This window comes from Pseudoliparis swirei, chromosome 16 (genome assembly GCF_029220125.1).
Source record: "Pseudoliparis swirei isolate HS2019 ecotype Mariana Trench chromosome 16, NWPU_hadal_v1, whole genome shotgun sequence".
Taxonomy (NCBI): Eukaryota; Metazoa; Chordata; class Actinopteri; order Perciformes; family Liparidae; genus Pseudoliparis; species Pseudoliparis swirei.
The window spans coordinates 7,507,888-7,527,000 of NC_079403.1; the positions used below are offsets into that span (position 1 = coordinate 7,507,888).

Consider the following 19,113-nt stretch of genomic DNA (forward strand, 5'->3'; position numbering starts at 1 on the left):
CTGATTAACTAGACTTGTTAGGACTCCTGGTGGCTCTATTAAAAATAGACGGGCGGGATAAGTTAAACCTTTATTTGCGTAACGTTAGTTTAATGGCGAATTTGAAGGCAGAAGAAAAAAAGCTAAATTACACTTTTCCAGGTAAAGCTGCTCACTTAGCTGACGCTAAATATTAAACAGAAGTGAAAAAAGGTTAACACGGATTAAAATGTACTTAACAAGCAGAATGACTTTTGACAAATATAAATACCACGTTATAAAAAACCTTACCTGTCGTTAATTGGCGTCACTTCCTCCTTTTCCGACGGTTGGCGTCTCTCTGCCAGAACGACTTCAATTCCCACAATGCTTAGCGGTTTTGTTGCGGTCATGTGATTGAACTTATGACAGAGGGAGCACAGGCTTCGACAACAAAACATCACTGCGTTGTATTGTGGATATTTTTGACATGAGGCCAACCCAATTGCGATATTGTGGCCCTTTAACACGTGTTCTCTGAAATCGTTTTAAAATATTATATCGATTCTGCTCGGAAAACCGCTGAGAACGATGGCGGATGTGGAGGAGCAGGTAAGCATAGCATGCTAACGTTAGCTGTCTCTTGTTGTTTTCCGTAGGCTATGTCCATCAAAATGAATGACAATTGTGATCCGAGACTCTTGTCAACGGCCTATTAATTTGATTTATCTTGATATGTTTCTTTTTCTGTGACGCAGAAAGCTTAAATATGTGATTTGAGCTGTATTGCCCTGCCTAAATTGCTGCAGTCTGTACAGTTAAATCATGTTATAATGCTCTGTCACTTTAACTGTAGGCCTACTACTGTATGCTTCGGTACTTTAATATAGTGGTACTTTTTGTATTAACCGACTGTTCAAAATCCATTCAAAATATCTCTTTGCTCAGGGCAGAAAAGAAAGTGAGGAATTCACAGATGAGTCTGAGGTAAGAAACATCTTTTTGTGCTGCCATTAATTTCTCTTTCTCCTTAAGAAAGACGAGAATAAGTTTATATAGGAACAAAATTACACCTGGAAATGTCATGCAGTTGCACCAGTATGTCTATGTAATAATGCATCAAGAGCAGCATATTGTTCATGACGGGGGTGTGCATAGTTCTGTCAAGTATAGAACTCGAGTCAAGCTCATACATAGCCAGCCTTTATCAACCCAGCTTGATCCCGGAAGAATCTTTGTCAGATTTTGAGAGGTGTCAAACACTCATGAATTACAGATAGCTTTCCAGATCCATCAATATTAGGACTGAGATTCGGCATGTTACAGTGCACTTGTGCTTCTGGGAATCGCAAGTAGGCTAAATAAAATATAGCTTTATACATCAGCCTGGCAGGAAGGGAAGTCTTTATAGGAAGCAGAAAATTGAATGATATATCTCTCAGAGGAAAACTGTTCAGAGTGAGCGCAATGAAAAGGTGAACATTTCAGGCTTGTCCATAGAAAGAGTTCCTACATCCTGTTTGCTGTCGGTGCTCAGTGTGTTCAACACTGTGGGACACGAACACTCACAGAAAGCGTTGAGGTTGTGTGTGTCTGTGTGTCTCTCCTCCAAGTGGCTGCAAGCATCTGATTTAGTTACTTAGAATACTGCAAATGAAAGCAGCCAACGTGGCATCTTGGTACTGTTGTTACCTGATTGACTGCAGCCTCAATGGATCAAGGAAGTTAGGGCCTGTGTGCTCTACACTCTACTGCTCACACAGGAAATTAGCATGACAACAACTTGATCTTGAAAGTAAAAGGCATGCTTTTCATCGTCATTGTAATCTGGCCAGACTAGTCTGATATATTTATGACATAATACATTCAATTCAGTTTATTTGTATAGCCCATTTTCACAAATTACAAATTTGTCTCAGAGTGCATGAGCCCGGCTCTAAGTGTTTTTGATTGGTGTTTGTTTGATTCCTCATGTAGTCAAGGAAATAAGGACGCTTTTAACTCTCCTCACTAATGCACCAACACAAGAAAACCCTACTTGACACATTTATACATAAGAGTTAGGAGGATCAGTAAGGAAGTAAATGATGACTTAGATCCTGATCTCAGGATTTGTTTCACTGCATTTACAACATGCGTGCTCTGTTCTTAATTTAAAGTACGAAAGGTTCATTATTTTTAGAAGAATGATGGTCTTAAAATGTTCTTTGACAACTGTGCTACTAATGACCACTTAATAATTATGTGTTCAAGTAAAAAAACTAAAGCATGCGCAGTGGAGTGGATTCCTTACTTTCTTAATATTTAGGGAGATATGCACTCCTGTTTATCCTTAACGCACATTTATTACACCAGTGTACTCTTCCTTGTGTGTTTGAATAATGTAATGGAGGACATGTCCTTCTCTCTCAATGTAAGTTAGTGTGTGGTCGTCATTGTGTATGTGAAAGCTGCATCTTACCCCAAAGACAACATGTTTCAGCCCTAACTGTGAATAAGCAAAGAATATTGCCGACATGGTTACAACACAAAGGCCAGCTCAGTAGTTGACCAAACAAAAGGAATCTTACAAGAGATGACACATGTTTGAAAATGGGTAGTTTCTCTTTGGGGATGAAGTTTGCTTTAGTTGTTTGATACACCTTTGAAACCCGTGACAAATGCTCCCGCATCGGAAATCACGCAACCGGAATACACAGGAAATAGCCTATAAATGGCGTTGTTGAGTGGGATAGGATTGTTTTTGAAAATAACATTTTTTCCACGCTACTGTCCCCCACCTCCAACCCAGTAGCACATAATGGCATACAATGTTTTGAGTTGATGCATCCTCTGGGCAGCCACAGACTGTGCAGCATTGGTTATAAACTGAATTATGAGTAATATTCAGTCTGTGACTGGCCGCAAGTGTTTTCTCACTCTGGAAAGTGCAACACAGTAGAATACCGTAAGTGTGCTTTATGAAATGACTGAATTCATGTTTGTCACTGGGGAGGAACAGTCTCATGAAAATATAGCTTTATGCCGCATTTCACGCAATGTAATGGGAATCTGTTTGTGCAAACATCTCCTGATGCATAGACATATGAATGTCTTGGAAGGGGCTAGAATACATATAGGGTTGACCTTTAGTCCTGCTCGGTTCAGGCTCTTGCTCCGTGACACGATGGCACTGCGGATGTGAAACCATCCCAAAATATACTTTTAATATTACTTTTTTATGCCGATTGTTAAAAGGAATGCTGCTGAAGACGATGTGGGGCCCACTGTTTATCAGCTGTTTGACAGCAGTATTATACTGCATATGTGTGTAGATAAATAAATAAATAATTGGTTAATCATTTCATTCATTTTTCAAACGCATGGTCTTAAATGATGTATTTCTTTGCCATTTATGATAGTTTACTTAATATATTTGGCTTGTAACCTCTTAAGTCGGGAACACAAGACATTTGTCATATTTTGTATCTGGATATTTTTTCGTAGCCTAATATTTTCTGACATTTTATTTATGGGTGTGCAATATATGGATATCGATATAGTTGTATGTGAGAGATATCTTCTCCGATTCAGGATATGGTATTATGAAGTGTTTCCTGATTTTATAGGCCACAGTAAAGGGATGAACATTTCTTACAGACTGGTCTTTTCTATCTGCCTTTAACCACTTAGTTATTATATCCAGATTACTTATAACAATTTATTAAAATCATTATATACATATTTTGTAAAAGCAACAATGAATTTCGCAATGCTGATATTGTGATATGTGTTAAAGATAATTGTGATGTTTTATTATCACCATATTACCCAGGCCTACTTTTATGGACAGATACATTATTTAATCTAACTAATATTGAGCAGATTAATCAATAATGGAAAAACCTCATCACCCTAAGTGGATGTTTTTTTTCCGTGTTCAAGCTAAATGAAGATAATTGAGATCTAATTTTGTACATTCTGCCCATAGAGCAACAAAACCTCCACATATATCATTGTGTAGGCCGATAATGTGGCTTAATTTCATTGCAATGATATAATAATAATTAATAATTCTAAGCAACAAAAACAAGCAATATTTCAAGTTGGGTCGATTTGATTTGACAAATTGGCCTCACGGTGTTTTGTGTTGGCAATCTTTAAAATGTTACACTTTACACTTTTTCAACAGATGAACACACTTATTTGCAATGAAGATCACATCTATTTAAGTAATTGTCTGGGTTTGTGTACACTGATATTGAAAACATTCTATTCAATATTCTGATAAGATTACTTTGGAGTTTTTTTACAAGCACACAAAAGTTGCGTTTATCTTTGACATCTATCAAACACTTTGCATGCGTCTCCTCCTTGCATGGAAATTGTCTTTGTAAATACAAATATAAATAGTTTACATCCATGTTTACTACCTCGCTGTCCTCTTGCCTTTGTTGGTGCATTCCTGGATTTCGGTGCATTACCGCCACCAATTGTCGGTCAGTGGAATACAAACGTTGCCCCATAGCACCACTAGTGGTGAAAAACTCTACAGGGCACCTTTAAGTTGAGACCTTATGAGTTTTTATGCATTCAAACTCATAATGTCCAGCCCCCCCCCCTTTGTTGACCTTCTTCTGACTTTGTTTGAAGTGCATCAGATTGTAAGACAGGATTTAAATCACTCGATGTGGACATTCTGTACATGCGAGTTTCCCGCATGAAGGGCCGTGTGGCTTTCAAGGAACATTGTGAACTTTAGCATTTGTTACAGGACCCTGTGCTGTTGTCATGAATGCCTTTTTGAAGAAATATGTATATCATACAGTGACGGCCCACCTTACAAGTCCACTTTGTCAACCAGGAGGAGGACAGCGAGGAGGAGCCCAAGCTGAAGTATGAGAGGCTCTCCAATGGGGTGACAGAAATCCTCCAGAAGGATGCAGCCAGCTGTATGACCGTCCACGACAAGGTAGAGCCTGAATCCAGCACAGGTTTCACATTGTTTATGTACACATTTGAGAGATGGCATCCCATTCTTTTCGCACCTTCCCCTGCTTTTCCTCTCAGGGAGGTGCTTCGGAGCCATTGTCTTCTCTTTTTATTCCCACTCTTCCATATCTTTCGCTCCTCTCCTCTGTTTGTCCAATGTTGATATTTCTTTAATCGGCCACTCTCCGCGTGGCGGCTAATCGTTGTGGCAGCACACACGCACGCCTGAGCAGAGCAAAAGTCATACCCAGTTATGTCTCCTCACCTGATGTTTTATTAACCACTATTGATTTTCATTTATTTATTTTTTTACTTTGAGGATTTGGTCCCCTCTTATTCTTGTTATTTGTTTTTTTGAAACCTCAAAATAGCAAACCGCGCCACAGCGAGAAACGTCGCGTTGCTGACATTCTGAATTTGATCTGACTGTCTTTCTCCCGGGGATCTCTGTGCTCGTGTAACTTCTGCCATCCAGCTACCTGTGTGGTCACACCAGCCCCCCCTCCCCCCCCCCCCCCTCCGCCGCAGAAAACTCCCACAACCTCAAAGCCACCGACGGCACACATTGCCTCACGTTGCCTCATATTTTAAGTGTCTGAATCGGGATTTCATTTGAACAATTCCATTCTGATAAATCCCTTTTAAAAGTCGCTCCGCCTCACAAGGTTGAACCCTTTTATTTATTTATTTTTGGTTATTTTATTTGGGGAGATTGCAGCGGCTCTGTCTGACATGCTCAGCTGTGCCTGTAAATATAAGCATTTCATTATAGACTGCACTGAAGCATGGTGGACTCGCCGCACATCCACATGCTGGTCTAGAAGGGAGGGGGATTAGGGGGAGGCCACGGAGCAGGGGCTGGGAGGGAAGAACACACACTTAATCTAATGCCAAAAGCCCCCAGTTTCTATAATTTTTTTGTCCCAGTGGACATACGCACACGCACATGCATATAAACACACATATACACAGACACATACACACACACACTTTTGCTGAAGCACAATACACAGAAAGCAGTTGCTGCTCAGTAGAAATAATAGCTCTATGCTAGGCATTGAGGGGATTGGCTTGCATGGGGAGAAGTCAGATGTACAGCGCATTTATTATGCTTAAGCATTTTAATTTGGAGGGGGAAAAAATGCCATTTCACACTGTATGCTTTAATAAATAGGGCTTTCCCACCCTCTGCAATTTCACAGTTTTGCCTCCAAACCCACCCAATCCCCACGCTGCTCATGTCGCTCCAGCTCCAGGAAGTGTTTTTCTTTTCTTTTTTTCTTTTTTTATCCTTCTACAGCAAGGAGCGTGAACAGACCGCAGTCCGCTGCAAAAAATGACCTTCTACAGCCTTCATCACATTTATTTTTTCTAAATTCTTGAATTTGTTTCATTTGTCCTCTTTCTAATTTGGTTTGATTTAAATTGCATTTGTCCCTTTCCAGTTTCTTGCACTAGGGACCCATTTTGGGAAAGTCTTCCTGCTGGACATCCAAGGAAATGTAACTCAGAAGTTTGATATTGTAAGTACATTTAAATCCTTAAGAAAATAATTAGGAAATGCATTGGACCTACTGCTACATGGGATTATCTTTTTTAGCAATGCTCAAGACACATACTAATTATATGATATATTACTAATATGAATTCATAGTAATTAGTATTATTAACACTAAATAATGCTAATGACTTTGGTAATTTCCTGACTTTTCCTCTAGCGCCACCAGCAGGTTGAAATCTGTGTTTTTTTGTGTGAAATGTCTTAATTATTGGATAGATTGCCATTAAAATTGGTTAATATTTAAGTCCTCCTCAAGACGAATAGTCATCACTTTCTTGAGCCTGTGACTTTTCATCAAGCTCCATATTGAAATTATAACCAGCTGTGATCTCTGATAGTGATTGAGGCCCACGGTTTTACTTGACCCAAAGATTTCTGTAGGGATTGACTGAAAAATAACTTAATTTGCAAGTAAAAGGCATTCAGTAATCACAGCTGATTTGACTGTCGTGTCCCTGCCGAGCACATTGATTCAAGTGCTACTTACCTGAGGAACTGACTGGCCAGTTATCGGTCAAGGAGAGGAACAAGGGCGCAGAAAAGAGTTCTGGTTGATAGATTTTTGACGCAGTTTCAAAATTAAGCGTTCAGAATTCAGTGAAAAGCTGAAAAGTATCAAATCAAGGCCCAAATACCCAAATGAACCTAATGGACTGGAGTAATAAAGCAACAATCTATCTATTGTCTACACGGTCCACTCTTTCGGGTAGTTTTTAAGTAACATTTGCTATGATTTATGCCATTGAGATGATCCTTTTAGCTAAAGAGCTCTCTAGTGTCATGAATGTGTAAACTTTAACAGCAGCGGCAGTGAATTTGCAGCCTCTAACCTTCACAGTATTAATGCCGCGCGTTATGCATTGACACATGTGGGACCGTCCGTGCATCTCTAGTCAAATGTGTTGCTTCTTTCTGGCATTTCACTTAATGGGATAAAATGTCAGCCAGCAGCATTTGGCCAGCCCAAAGATATTCACACCCGCCTCTAAAAAAAGATGCCATGATATTGTGTCTCCGCAGAGTTCAGTGAAGATCAACCAGATCAGTCTGGATGAAAGTGGAGAGCATGTGGGCATCTGCTCCGAGGATGGGAAGGTGAGATCTCTCTGCTCATCGCCGCTGGTTACTGATCCTCAGGCTTGCAGAAAGAAAAAAAATGTTAATCTGTTTTTAATCTTTATAATTCAGCCTAAGATTTGTATAAAACTCATCTTATCCGGGTTAAACTTTATGCTAATGATGTGGAACCTGAGGTGTTTTGTTGTCCATTTTTACCTCCACAGTCAGAGCATTAACCTGAAGTTATATCTTTACCGTATATGCACATATTTTCTCTATAAATCATGAATTTATAAAAAACGTGCTTATTTTGACTGTGTTGAGCTGTCAGTCAGCCATCAGCCGTCTATGGATACCCTCTCCATGTTCGCCACCTTGCTGTTATCTTGTCTCTTCTCATCATTACCACCATCCTTCAAGGATTTCACAGTCAAGATATGCTCTCTGATACCACCCTCCCCTCACTCCTCGCACTCTAGTGGCAAAAACAAGATCTTGTCGCACACAAAAAAGTGGAGCACACAATTAAAATCAATGCTACAGCAATTGTTCGCCCTCAACCAACTGAGTTGGCTGTTAATCCTTTGAAAATCTAACTTAATCCCTAATCGCTGGTGCGGTTCGCAAAAGGAGATTATATCAGAGTTTTATATTATTCCTCTACTTCGAGAAAAAAAGAAGAAAAAATACGTCTTCTTGTTGTTGAGGGCCTCAGAAGAAGAGAGACTGGGTGTCGTGCACTCTAATGGTACATTAGGGTGTGTTGTAGCCAACTGAGGCTGTGGTCGGGTTTCCTGCGGGGGTTCACAGAATCAACTCGTCCACTAATTGGTGACCCAGCGGAGAAGTAGAGAGCCAATCAAAGTCTTTTCTGACCACACTTCCCCCCACTGGCCTCAGATAGTTGCTGAGGCAGCAATTAAAGGGAGAAATGTTGAGTTATTCACCTTTTGCTTTCCGGTCTTCCGTCTCGTCTCTGCTTCAGGTTCAGGTGATTGGTCTCTATACAAGAGAGGGCTTCCACGAGAACTTTGACTGTCCCATCAAAGTAAGTTGGTCTTACATCTTCTGAAAACTTGAAGGAATGCTTCACCCACAAAATGACTATCTGTACATCAAGTACTCACCCGTTTTACCGTAAGCTCTTTTGAGAACAGATTTGTGTTCCTCAAATGCCTCTTTGGTGAATAAAGAATAAAAAGAACAGAGTTGTCATGATGAGTTGAAGTGAGTGAGGGCCGTGTTTAGTAACCTCAAAACGTTATCGAAATATCGGTTCACAAACGCTTACACACCTCATGCTGCATAATCCAAGTCTCATTCAGCCAGTCTTGTGCTCATCACTTCACAATAATACATCTTTGCTAAAACAGTGCAATATAAAACACTTGAGTAGCCTCTTCATATATTTAAATAGTTTGATTTTAGTGTAGATGCGTGTGTTCTGGAGGTCATTCCGCTGCTGTTGAATGCAGCCCTCCAATTTACTTGAAATCATCAAGACTCATTATTTTAATCTCTATTGGCATGAAAGGAAAAACAAGATTTCAGGTAACACAGAGTGATTAATTGATAAACAAACAGTCATTTTGCACAACTTTAAGTGCCTTCATATGCATCTGTTGCTACAGCATAACCTGCATATAACATAACAATAAAAAGCATTTTTGATACTCCATAATCTGTCACACATGTGTTGTTTTGCAGGTGGTTGCGTTACATCCTCAGTTCAACCGATCAAACTACAAACAGTTTGTCACTGGGGGCAACAAGGTAGGTTTGAGGAGTATTCTTTTCCCGTGCAGTCATTATGTACAGTTTTCGCCATTTCCTGCCACAATAATTCATCCTGATTGTGTCCGGGGCGAAACCGAAACCAGCGAACCCGCTCACTCTGGCTCGGCTGATGGCGACGCATCTTTTGTCTGCCGTGAAAAGGCTCTTAGTTTTCTGTCTGTTTGCTGGAGTGCTCTCGGGAGAGCGGCCCATTTTCACAAAGTGCTGTTCGCTCAACAGCGTTTGAAAGGCAATGCTTCACAAGCACGGCAAGTAGATGTCATTATCCAGAGGGTACATAGTCTCAGGATTTCCGGGATTTCCATCCTAAAAGTCGCCTCTGGAAGGTGTGTCACGGCGGAAGGTGAAACCTAGCTCGGACATTTCAATTTGTCATTTTAGTTTTTTGATAGTAAAACCACCAAATGCCAATGACTGTACACACAACCTTAAACTGCGAGGATGTAGCGTCGTTCCAAAACCACCCTTACATAAAGTATACTGACATTTATACAACAGGGGTGAGGGGATAAACAACTTTTATTTTTTTATGAAACCCCATTGTTAGTGTTACTTTGCCATTTTCTTTCAATCGGCGCTGATTCCTCTCAGTTCCAAGTTGCGAAGGCCTCCACAATGTGCCTGTGATGAAAATCAATAAGCCTCAACGGGAGCCACATCCTGTCAAAGGAAATTCAATTTTGTCTCCACAGTTCTTTTGTCATATCATCTCTTTGTAGAGCAAACTGTTTATTAACACCGCCCAACTGATGAATTAAAGAGCCTATACAACCTTTTCCCCGCATCCTTGGTCATATTATGCACATTTAGCGGTTTATATACTAAGGACAGTAACAATGCAGGGAATGTGAATGGCAGGCTTTGTCCTTGACAGCTTGTACTACACAAAGCCTGAGCATTAAACTGCACTTGAAGTAGTCCACAGGCCGCCTTGATGTCGCATTGCAATGTGGTTAAACACTCGCTGAGCCTCCACACCTCTGTGAGACAGTAAACATACATTTGTGTTTCATTACTTGTACACGATAAATGGTGAGTGTGCCGAAAGCAGCCTTCACCATTAGGGTCGGAGGAAGAAGGATGTATGAAATCATGCTCGTAATGCGTCCAACACTTTTCTTTATGGCCTTCACATCATCTTCTACTCGCCAATTACGTCGACCATGTGACGCTGTGCAACGACTTCTTCCGCCACTGAATGTGAAGCTAATGTGGAGCCTTCTCACTTAGATGGAGACTAATGAGCAATCCGTCTTCATCGTCTTAGTGCCTAAAGTGGAATCAAGATCTTCATATAAGGACTTAAATATATATATATTTTTTTACGTCATACTTTTGTAGGTAGAATTAGAAAGTTGCCTGCAGTTTAAGTTTATATGTTGAAGGATGTTTCCCTATCAGACGCCGCTCCTGGCTGGCTGCTCCCGTGTAATGTTCTATTCATCTGCTGCCCTCTGTAGGCCGGGCTGCACAACTGCAAGCCGTGTGGCATTCAATGTCCTCCTGTTGTCGCCCTCAGCTGCTGCTGTATGAAAGAAACTGGTTGAATCGCTGGAAGACGTCTGTTCTCCATGAAGGCGAGGGCTCCATCACCAACATCCAGTGGAGGGCTAACCTCATAGCCTGGGCCAACAATGTGGTGAGCGCTCGGTCGCAGGCCTCAATCCGGAGTATATTGCTGAATGTGTAAAATGTTTTGTGTGTTTTGTTTTTTTCTTCCCTCGTGTCTTTTAGGGAGTTAAAATCTATGACATCGGTACGAAACAGCGGATCACAAACGTGCTGCGGGATAACATGAGTCTGAGGCCGGACATGTACCCCTGCAGCCTGTGTTGGAAGGACAACTGCACTCTCATCGTCGGCTGGGGCACTTCCATCAAGGTCGGATGCTTTTCGGTTTCAACTCATTTCTGATTCTAGCTGTTCCAGTGTTTCTGGCTTCATGGAATCTTCTCATTTCTCCTCAGATTTGTGTTGTGAAAGAGAGAAATCCGACTGAAATGAGAGACCTGCCCAGCCGCTATGTGGAAATAGGTACACAACACACTTTATAATGAACTATATGATTCTACAGTGTGATTCACAAAATAAAATAGATAGGATGGTGGTTAAAATGAACTAACTTAAATCTCAGAGTTTTACAATCGAAATCAGCGTTGCATTACTCGACTCTGGTCTCAAGACCGCCTATTTGAAGTCTAATATATTTATTAACATCATTACGCTGATTGGATGAAAAACTTTCTGTTTTCAATGCAACCAATAACTTGACTCAAAACATGGGAGAGCAGTGTGGAAAAAAAAAAGAGGGTTAAGTTGAGTTCAGCTCCCAAAAGGAAATTCTCAAACAGAAACATCACCCTTTGATTATTTTATCAAGACATTTCTGATGGTACACTTATGCATGCACATATATTCAGTATAATTGGCAATAAATGAGACCAAGAGGAGGAATCTTCTTTTGTTGTGTTTGGCAATGTGGATCTTTCAGATTAATTTGAGGAGTTGTTATGTGGGTCGGCTGTTCCACATTTTATCGCTGTGTGGGCCTCGCCCCGTCTTGGTCTCGGTCTAGTGTCGATCATGACTTGGTCTCGGTTTAGAAGGTTTTGACTACAACACTGGATAAAAGAGGGATTTAATCCGGTAGAGCCTCTTCATCTGCCTGATATTCAATTCAATTCAGGATGGACAGATGCAATAGATGAAATACATTCAATGAATATGACAGCATTCTACTTTTAGTTAAGAGAAGAATTTTAAGTGATTCTTGATTTTAACAAGAAGATGCTATGAGATGCATAAAGGGATTTGTGATTGCCAAAATGTCCCCGCACCATTATCACAATCGGGAGAGGAGCAGGTCAAGACAGTAAAACAGTAGATCTCATGTTCTGGGTGAAGATGCAGCAACAAATGCAGCAAATATCCTAATGTTACCATTCCCAATTTACAGATTAATTAAATACACTTTATTATAGTGTCTATCGTATTGTCCATGAGGCTATTTTATTTGGTTTCTTATATTTTCTTCCAACCAGTTTCTGCATTTGAGACCGAGTTCTTCATCAGTGGTCTGGCCCCGCTGGCAGATCAGCTCGTGACTCTGTACTTTGTGAAGGAGAACTCTGATCAAATGGTAATTATACTTATTTCATTTATGTATCCATATGTATATTTTAAAGAGGCTGTTATGGTGTTTTTACTCACTGTGTGTGTGTGCAGGATGAGCAGTTTCGTGCGCGGCCTCGCCTCGACATCATCCAGCCTCTCCCTGAGAGCTGCGAGGAGATCTCTTCAGACGCGCTGACCGTGCGCAACTTCCAAGAAAACGAGTGCAGAGACTACCGGCTCGGTGAGACTATAAAAACAGCCCTCAGAGAAATGTCACGCGGCCTTTTACTGCGCCCTGATTTCATTATGCTTCGACCATCAAATGTCAGCTCTAATGCGCAGCACGCCGAGGCATAAATGTATTTTCCCTCACAGAGCATTCTGATGGAGAGTCGCTCTTCTACATGATCAGTCCCAAAGACATCGTCGTGGCCAAGGAGCGAGACCAGGACGACCATATCGATTGGTTGCTCGAAAAGAAGAAATATGAGGTCTGCGCGGTTACATTTTCTGAATGTTGCAAAAGGTTACGGTCTACAATTATTTGGTCTGATTGCGTGTCCCGTTACTGTGACAGGAGGCGCTGATGGCTGCAGAGATCAGCTTCAAGAACATCAAGAGACATGACGTTCAGAAAATCGGGATGGCTTACATCAATCACTTAGTGGAGAAAGGAGACTATGACGGTGCTGCCAGGTCGGTTTACCTTCTGCAGGGATACAGTCCGTTTATTTACACCTCCAGGGTCCTTGTTACGGAAACTTTACATGTTAAGTGTGAAGCAGAATGTTTCACTCATGTCTTTATTGGTTCTGTAGAACGAGGGAACACCATTAGATATAATCCAACAATATATTTACTAAAATCACCCCAATTACTAAAAATATAAGAAACTTAAACAAAGGAATCTTAACTCAAGGTTCCCTTGATTTAGTTATATTTGTCAAACTTTCCATACATTTTCCAAAGTGAAGAATTAACTATGCACAAAGATTATATAGTTTATTCACTGTTTGTTTATTTACATTTTTTTTATATAACCTTTCATTTTCCAGATATTACAAATGAAACTTTAAATTCCATTTACAAGAGACCAAGATGATGACTTAAAACAAACAACAAAAAGCGTCAACCAATGAATATGCAATGTTGTTATGTAACAGGACAAGTACATGCAAGGTTCAAATAACCTTTAATCTCTTTATTTAACGACTTAAACAGTGCTTTCATCCAAGAGGTGCACTGACGTGTGCAAAAACCCCAAATCTGTGACAAATTACCACAGAATTGTGCACTGAACCTCACATAGAAGATGAATTAGAATGCATCAACAGAGAGACTCGACATGACGTCCAGAAGACGTCATGTCTAACATTCCTTATTAATTTACACTGCTAACAAAGTCACGAGCCAGAAAGTTCTTGTTTCATCACGATGATGCATGTGCTTCTTCCTATTCAGGAAGTGTCAGAAGGTTCTTGGAAAAAACATGGAATTATGGGAAAATGAAGTATACCGGTTCAAGACCATCGGACAGTTGAAGGCAGGAATTTCTGATCCTTAATAGAATTCAATTACAGAAGCGATTTTGTTCATGCATTGATTATGAAATGTGACGTGTGTTTTGCTCCACCTCCCTCCACGTTCAGGCCATCAGTCAGTATTTGCCGAGAGGGGATCTGCGTCTCAGACCGGCCATCTATGAAATGATCTTGCATGAATTTCTCAAAACTGACTACGAGGTACTTTGTCCTTGTATAGTCTGAACGTCCTGTCCAGTTCATCCACTGGTTGATCGTCGGCCTAATGGTTTGTCCCTCCTCCTTTACTGTGCCCCAAGGGTTTCGCCACACTGATCCGGGAATGGCCTGGAGAGCTTTACAATAACTCGGCCATCGTGCAGACGGTCACCGATCACCTGAGGAGGGACCCCACCAACAGAACGCTGCTCACCACGTTGGCCGAACTGTAAATTAACTTAACGTGTGCTTAATCTATATATTCTGGTTTTTTTTAGATGCAAATATTTATTATATTTTTATAATACTATCTAGTGTCACTTATCGATTCCAAGATATTTTTAAATGATATTCTGTGTATCTGAACAAAGCTTGGTTGCACAATATTTTGTCTGCAAAGATGTAGTCACCGAGGTGCCTGCAGCGTTGACGGTGTAATGCTCTCAAGGAATTAAAAATGACACACAAAATCAAATTTCATAAACTAACCTGTTGGTCCCTGATGCCGTTGCAGATACACGTACGACCAGCGGTACGACAAAGCCCTAGAAATCTACCTGAGACTGAGGCACAAAGACGTTTACCAGCTGATCCACAAACACAACCTTTTCTCCTCCATCGAGGACAAGATCGTGCTCCTCATGGACTTCGACAAAGAGGTACAATGCTTGAGACTGAAAACGTGGCATTTTTATTCTCGTCTTCCACTGTCACATGTTTGAGTAATGTATTCTCTAAATTGACGCTGTCAGAAAGCTGTTGACATGCTTCTCGATAATGAGGACAAGATCTCGGTAAGTGTTCCTGGCTTCTTTTCAGTATTTAATTAAGGATGCGATGAAAATCCGCCGCCCGCTGATCCTGTTTCTCGTCTCCTCTTAATAGACCGACCGGGTGGTGGAGGAGCTGGCGGACAGGCCCGAGCTGCTGCACGTGGTGAGTGGAGATCACTTTTATATGCAATCATAATAACTGAAATGTAAACCACAACTGATTTGACTTATCTTCCCCCCCCCCACAGTATCTCCATCAACTATTTAAGCGCGATCACCACAAAGGCCAGAAATACCACGGGAGGCAGATTGTCCTGTACGCCGAATACGACCGTCCGAATCTGTTGCCTTTCCTGAGAGACAGCACACACTGCCCGCTGGAAAAGGTACCATTCTTACATGTCATCCTGCTGCGCTTCCAGGTGTGCGGCCTGAGTGATGTCGTCTCCTCTTTTCTTGTCAGGCTCTCGAGGTTTGTCAGCAGAGGAACTTTGTGGAGGAGACTGTCTTCCTGCTCAGTAAGTGTTAGTTAAGGTCTGTTTTCTTGTGTTTTAAGGGTGTTTTTAAAAGATGAAAAGGAAAACTAACCCAGCATGTTGCCTCTCAGGCAGGATGGGGAACTGCAGACGAGCTCTGCAGATGATCATGGAGGAGCTGGAGGACGTGGACAAGGCCATCGAGTTTGCCAAAGAGCAGGACGATGCAGAGCTCTGGGAGGATCTCATCTCTTACTCCATTGATAAACCACGTATGATACAATCTACCATTGACCCGTCAGTTTTCTTCTGTCATTTTCTCACTTTCATAATATTTATTTGTCCCTTTTGTTGTCGCTCCAGCATTCATCACGGGTCTCCTTAATAACATTGGTACTCATGTGGATCCCATCCTGCTCATCTATCGCATTAAGGAGGGCATGGAGATCCCAAACCTCAGGGATTCACTTGTAAAAATCCTCCAGGACTACAATCTACAAGTAAGTAAATAATGTAATCTAAACTGATTAACTCTAGTTTAGAAGACAGATGATTTAACAGTAGTACAACTATTTAAACTGTTGTTGCTTTTGTAAACTCAGAAATTGAAGAGTTTTACGGTAATTTTAGTTGGATAAAATTAGATTAATGGGGAAATTACATTGTGGAATAATAATTTCACAGTTTATGTGGTTCGTATAACCTGAGTAGCTCCAAAAGTATTACTCTAGCAGTACTTCAAGTAATTTCACAGGAGGAATAAAAAAGAACATTAATGAATTAATTAGAACTTAACTTACTATTTATTTTGTTGTTTTTCCTTATTAATCGCTCTTTGTTTTTCCTTGTTACTAAGATTCTGCTGAGGGAAGGGTGTAAGAAGATCCTGGTGGCCGACTCCCTCTCGCTGCTCCAGAAGATGCACCGAACACAGATGAGAGGCGTCAGGCTCGACGGTGGGTCCACTTCCTCTGGCTTCAGAAGCAGTGGAGATGAAGTCCCCTTCACACTGTACTCATGCAACTGCTGCTTTTCTTTTCAGAGGAGAACATCTGCGAATCGTGTCATGCTACAATATTACCGTCAGGTGGGTTTCCTTTGTAGTTGGAACACAGTATTTTACTGTTGTGTTGCATTTGAAAGCGGTTCATTGCTAGTTTTTTGCTCCACACCTGTGTTTCAGATATGGCCAAACCCTTCAGCGTGGTTGTGTTCCACTGCAGACACATGTTTCACAAGGAATGTTTACCATCTTCAGGATTGGTAAGCAACTTCACTGAGGCACATATCTCATATATTTAAGACTGCCTTTTATCATTTTAGAAGAATATATAAAGTTGGATGCTTCCGGTCCCAGTCAGAATCTAAGGACTGCTAGAACAGTGTCTTCTTTTAAAAGGAGACTAAAAACACATCTTTTCCAAAGCTTTTAGTTAGATTCAAAGTGTGTGATTCACGTCTATAACATTTATTTTAGAATCAGTATTATTATCCTATTTTTAATTAATGATGTTATTTTATTCACTTTTTATTTTTATTCAGTTTTTTTACAAAATGTTAAAAGGAATCTTACTATATATGATTACATTTTGTATTGAATTTGATATGTTATATATATATATATATCAGTGGCGGGCCGTGCATTTTCTACCTAGGCCTTCAATGCCGTCTTACTACAGCTGAACAACCTAATGTAAGATTAGTTCACCATGTATTTATGTATGTACATGTGTATATACAGTATATATAAATATATTGAGACCAGTGCTTGAGCCTGCTCTATCTAATTGGCTGCTGCTGCTCTCGTGGCGCTGGATGCGGAAGTCATTCACACCGGGGCGCTAGATGTTACGACGTGTGTGGCATTTTCACAAGAAGTATAACGTAGAAAAATTGGTTAATTATTCCGTGGCGGATGGTGGAAAATATTTTCCCACGGAGCAAAGTAACGGAGATAAGCCACGCCCCCTCAACGACGCGTATGACGGGGTTAAACCACAAACAGTCGGACTAGTAAACTCACGCGAATAAGCGCTGTCAGTTCTGTTTGTGACAGGGTTCATACACATGCTGACCAATGGATCTCCAGGACCTTTCCAGGATTTTAAACCAAATTTCCATGATTAAACATTTTGTGAAAACTGTGTATACATGAAAAAGTGAGAAGATATAGTGTATATATATATATATATATATATGTATGTGTGTGTGTATGTGTCTATATATATATAATTTATTTGGTCTTTTTTATTTGAAATTCATTGCCTGTCTTATTTTGTTATTTATATATATTTGTGTGTATATATTTAAACTTGACATTAATCGGTGTCACTCTTTACACAGCGCTACCCAGTATTTGTATCATTTGGTGTTGAGTTTCACTTGATAATATTTCCCCAGGCAGTGTTCTATTTTATCTGAGAATCTTAAACATTACCTGACTGTTTTTCTATATTGAGACTCCTGCCTCTTTTCCCTCCTTCAGATTCCTGGGGTGCAGTTTTGTAACATCTGCAGTGCGAAGAAGCGCGGGCCAGGAAGTGGAATCCTGGAAATGAACAAATAAACAAGGCTGTAGGCACTCACAGTGTTATTATTGATGCCTTTACCTTCCCCCTGTTGCTTAATATTTACTGTCAGTGCATTGATCAATATATACCACCATCCCTCTGCCAAAATGCAAAACATATATATTGGATTGTCTCTGTATATTTAAATCTAACAACTATAAAGTGCTTTGCTTGTTTTGCTTGCCACTAATGTGATTTGGCGAGGAAATATCTGCAACGTCTAAAAAAAAAAAAATCACATAAAAACTTTTTGTGTTTTTTGTCTGATTATCCTGCGTGTCAATCAATTCTGAGGAGAAATGAAAATGTATTTCTTCCTGATCTTTGGGTTTCTTTGTACTATGGTGTCTGTAGATGAAAACACAATGGCAAAATTAAAGATTCAGTTTAATGTATAAATGTGTCATAATTGCACAAAATACTCCCTGAAAGCACATAGACCATAAATAATTCATGATATGAATCATTTATGGTATCCATTGAATGTGTTGTAGCTCTGTTGTGTTCTTCATTCTGTACACATGACATCTATTGCACTGTCCATCCGGGGCGAGGGATCCTCCTCTGTTGCTCTCCTGAAGGTTTCTTCCCTCAAAGGGTTTTTGGAGAGTTTTTCCTGTTCTGATGTGAGGGCACAGATTGTGAAATTTGTGATTTTGGGCTATTCAAAAATTATGTTTATTGCTCGTAAAAAATACGGATGCGCTATTAGTTTTCCAGATATTTAATGGTTTTCTTTCAACGATATCAACACATGCTTTGAAGAAAACCATGAGAACTGGGGATAGTTAATTAAAAGAAAATGTACAAACTCAACATAGAAACGCAGCTAACTTTTGAGACCTGGCCATGCAGTGGAGAGTATTTAGGAATACTAGTGTACAAATACATGAATGACCTGCATTGAAAATCTTTAGTGAAAGTAATGAATGTTTAGCATAAAAATATAGATACCAAAAGTAAAAGCACTCATTGCATGAATTTTTATTACTGGATTATAATTCTTGATGGATGTCTTTGTCACTTTAATATTGCATGTAGAGCTCATTTGAATTATGTTGTATACTTGTGGGTAACTTGACCAACAATAATACA

General features: G+C 40.2%; 1 protein-coding gene across 2 annotated transcripts; it reads left to right on the forward strand.

The window, feature by feature from the left end:
• The first annotated feature begins 383 nt into the window (after positions 1-383).
• On the forward strand, positions 384-18,417 carry vps41 (VPS41 subunit of HOPS complex). Of its 2 annotated transcripts, none has more exons than XM_056433940.1 (28): positions 384-570; positions 907-945; positions 4,802-4,909; positions 6,375-6,452; positions 7,511-7,585; positions 8,535-8,597; positions 9,257-9,322; positions 10,866-10,985; positions 11,081-11,227; positions 11,314-11,380; positions 12,388-12,485; positions 12,572-12,701; positions 12,836-12,951; positions 13,038-13,156; positions 13,922-14,003; positions 14,110-14,202; positions 14,301-14,428; positions 14,714-14,858; positions 14,952-14,993; positions 15,085-15,135; positions 15,221-15,358; positions 15,436-15,490; positions 15,580-15,720; positions 15,812-15,948; positions 16,305-16,404; positions 16,491-16,535; positions 16,632-16,711; positions 17,934-18,417. In XM_056433940.1, the coding sequence occupies exons 1-28, from the start codon at positions 550-552 to the stop codon at positions 18,012-18,014; spliced, it is 2,565 nt and encodes an 854-aa protein (XP_056289915.1). In that variant the 5' UTR covers positions 384-549; the 3' UTR covers positions 18,015-18,417. The 2 variants fall into 2 exon arrangements, with proteins under 2 accessions (XP_056289915.1, XP_056289917.1); XM_056433942.1 differs by having other exon boundaries at positions 912-945.
• Positions 18,418-19,113: the final 696 nt, after the last annotated feature.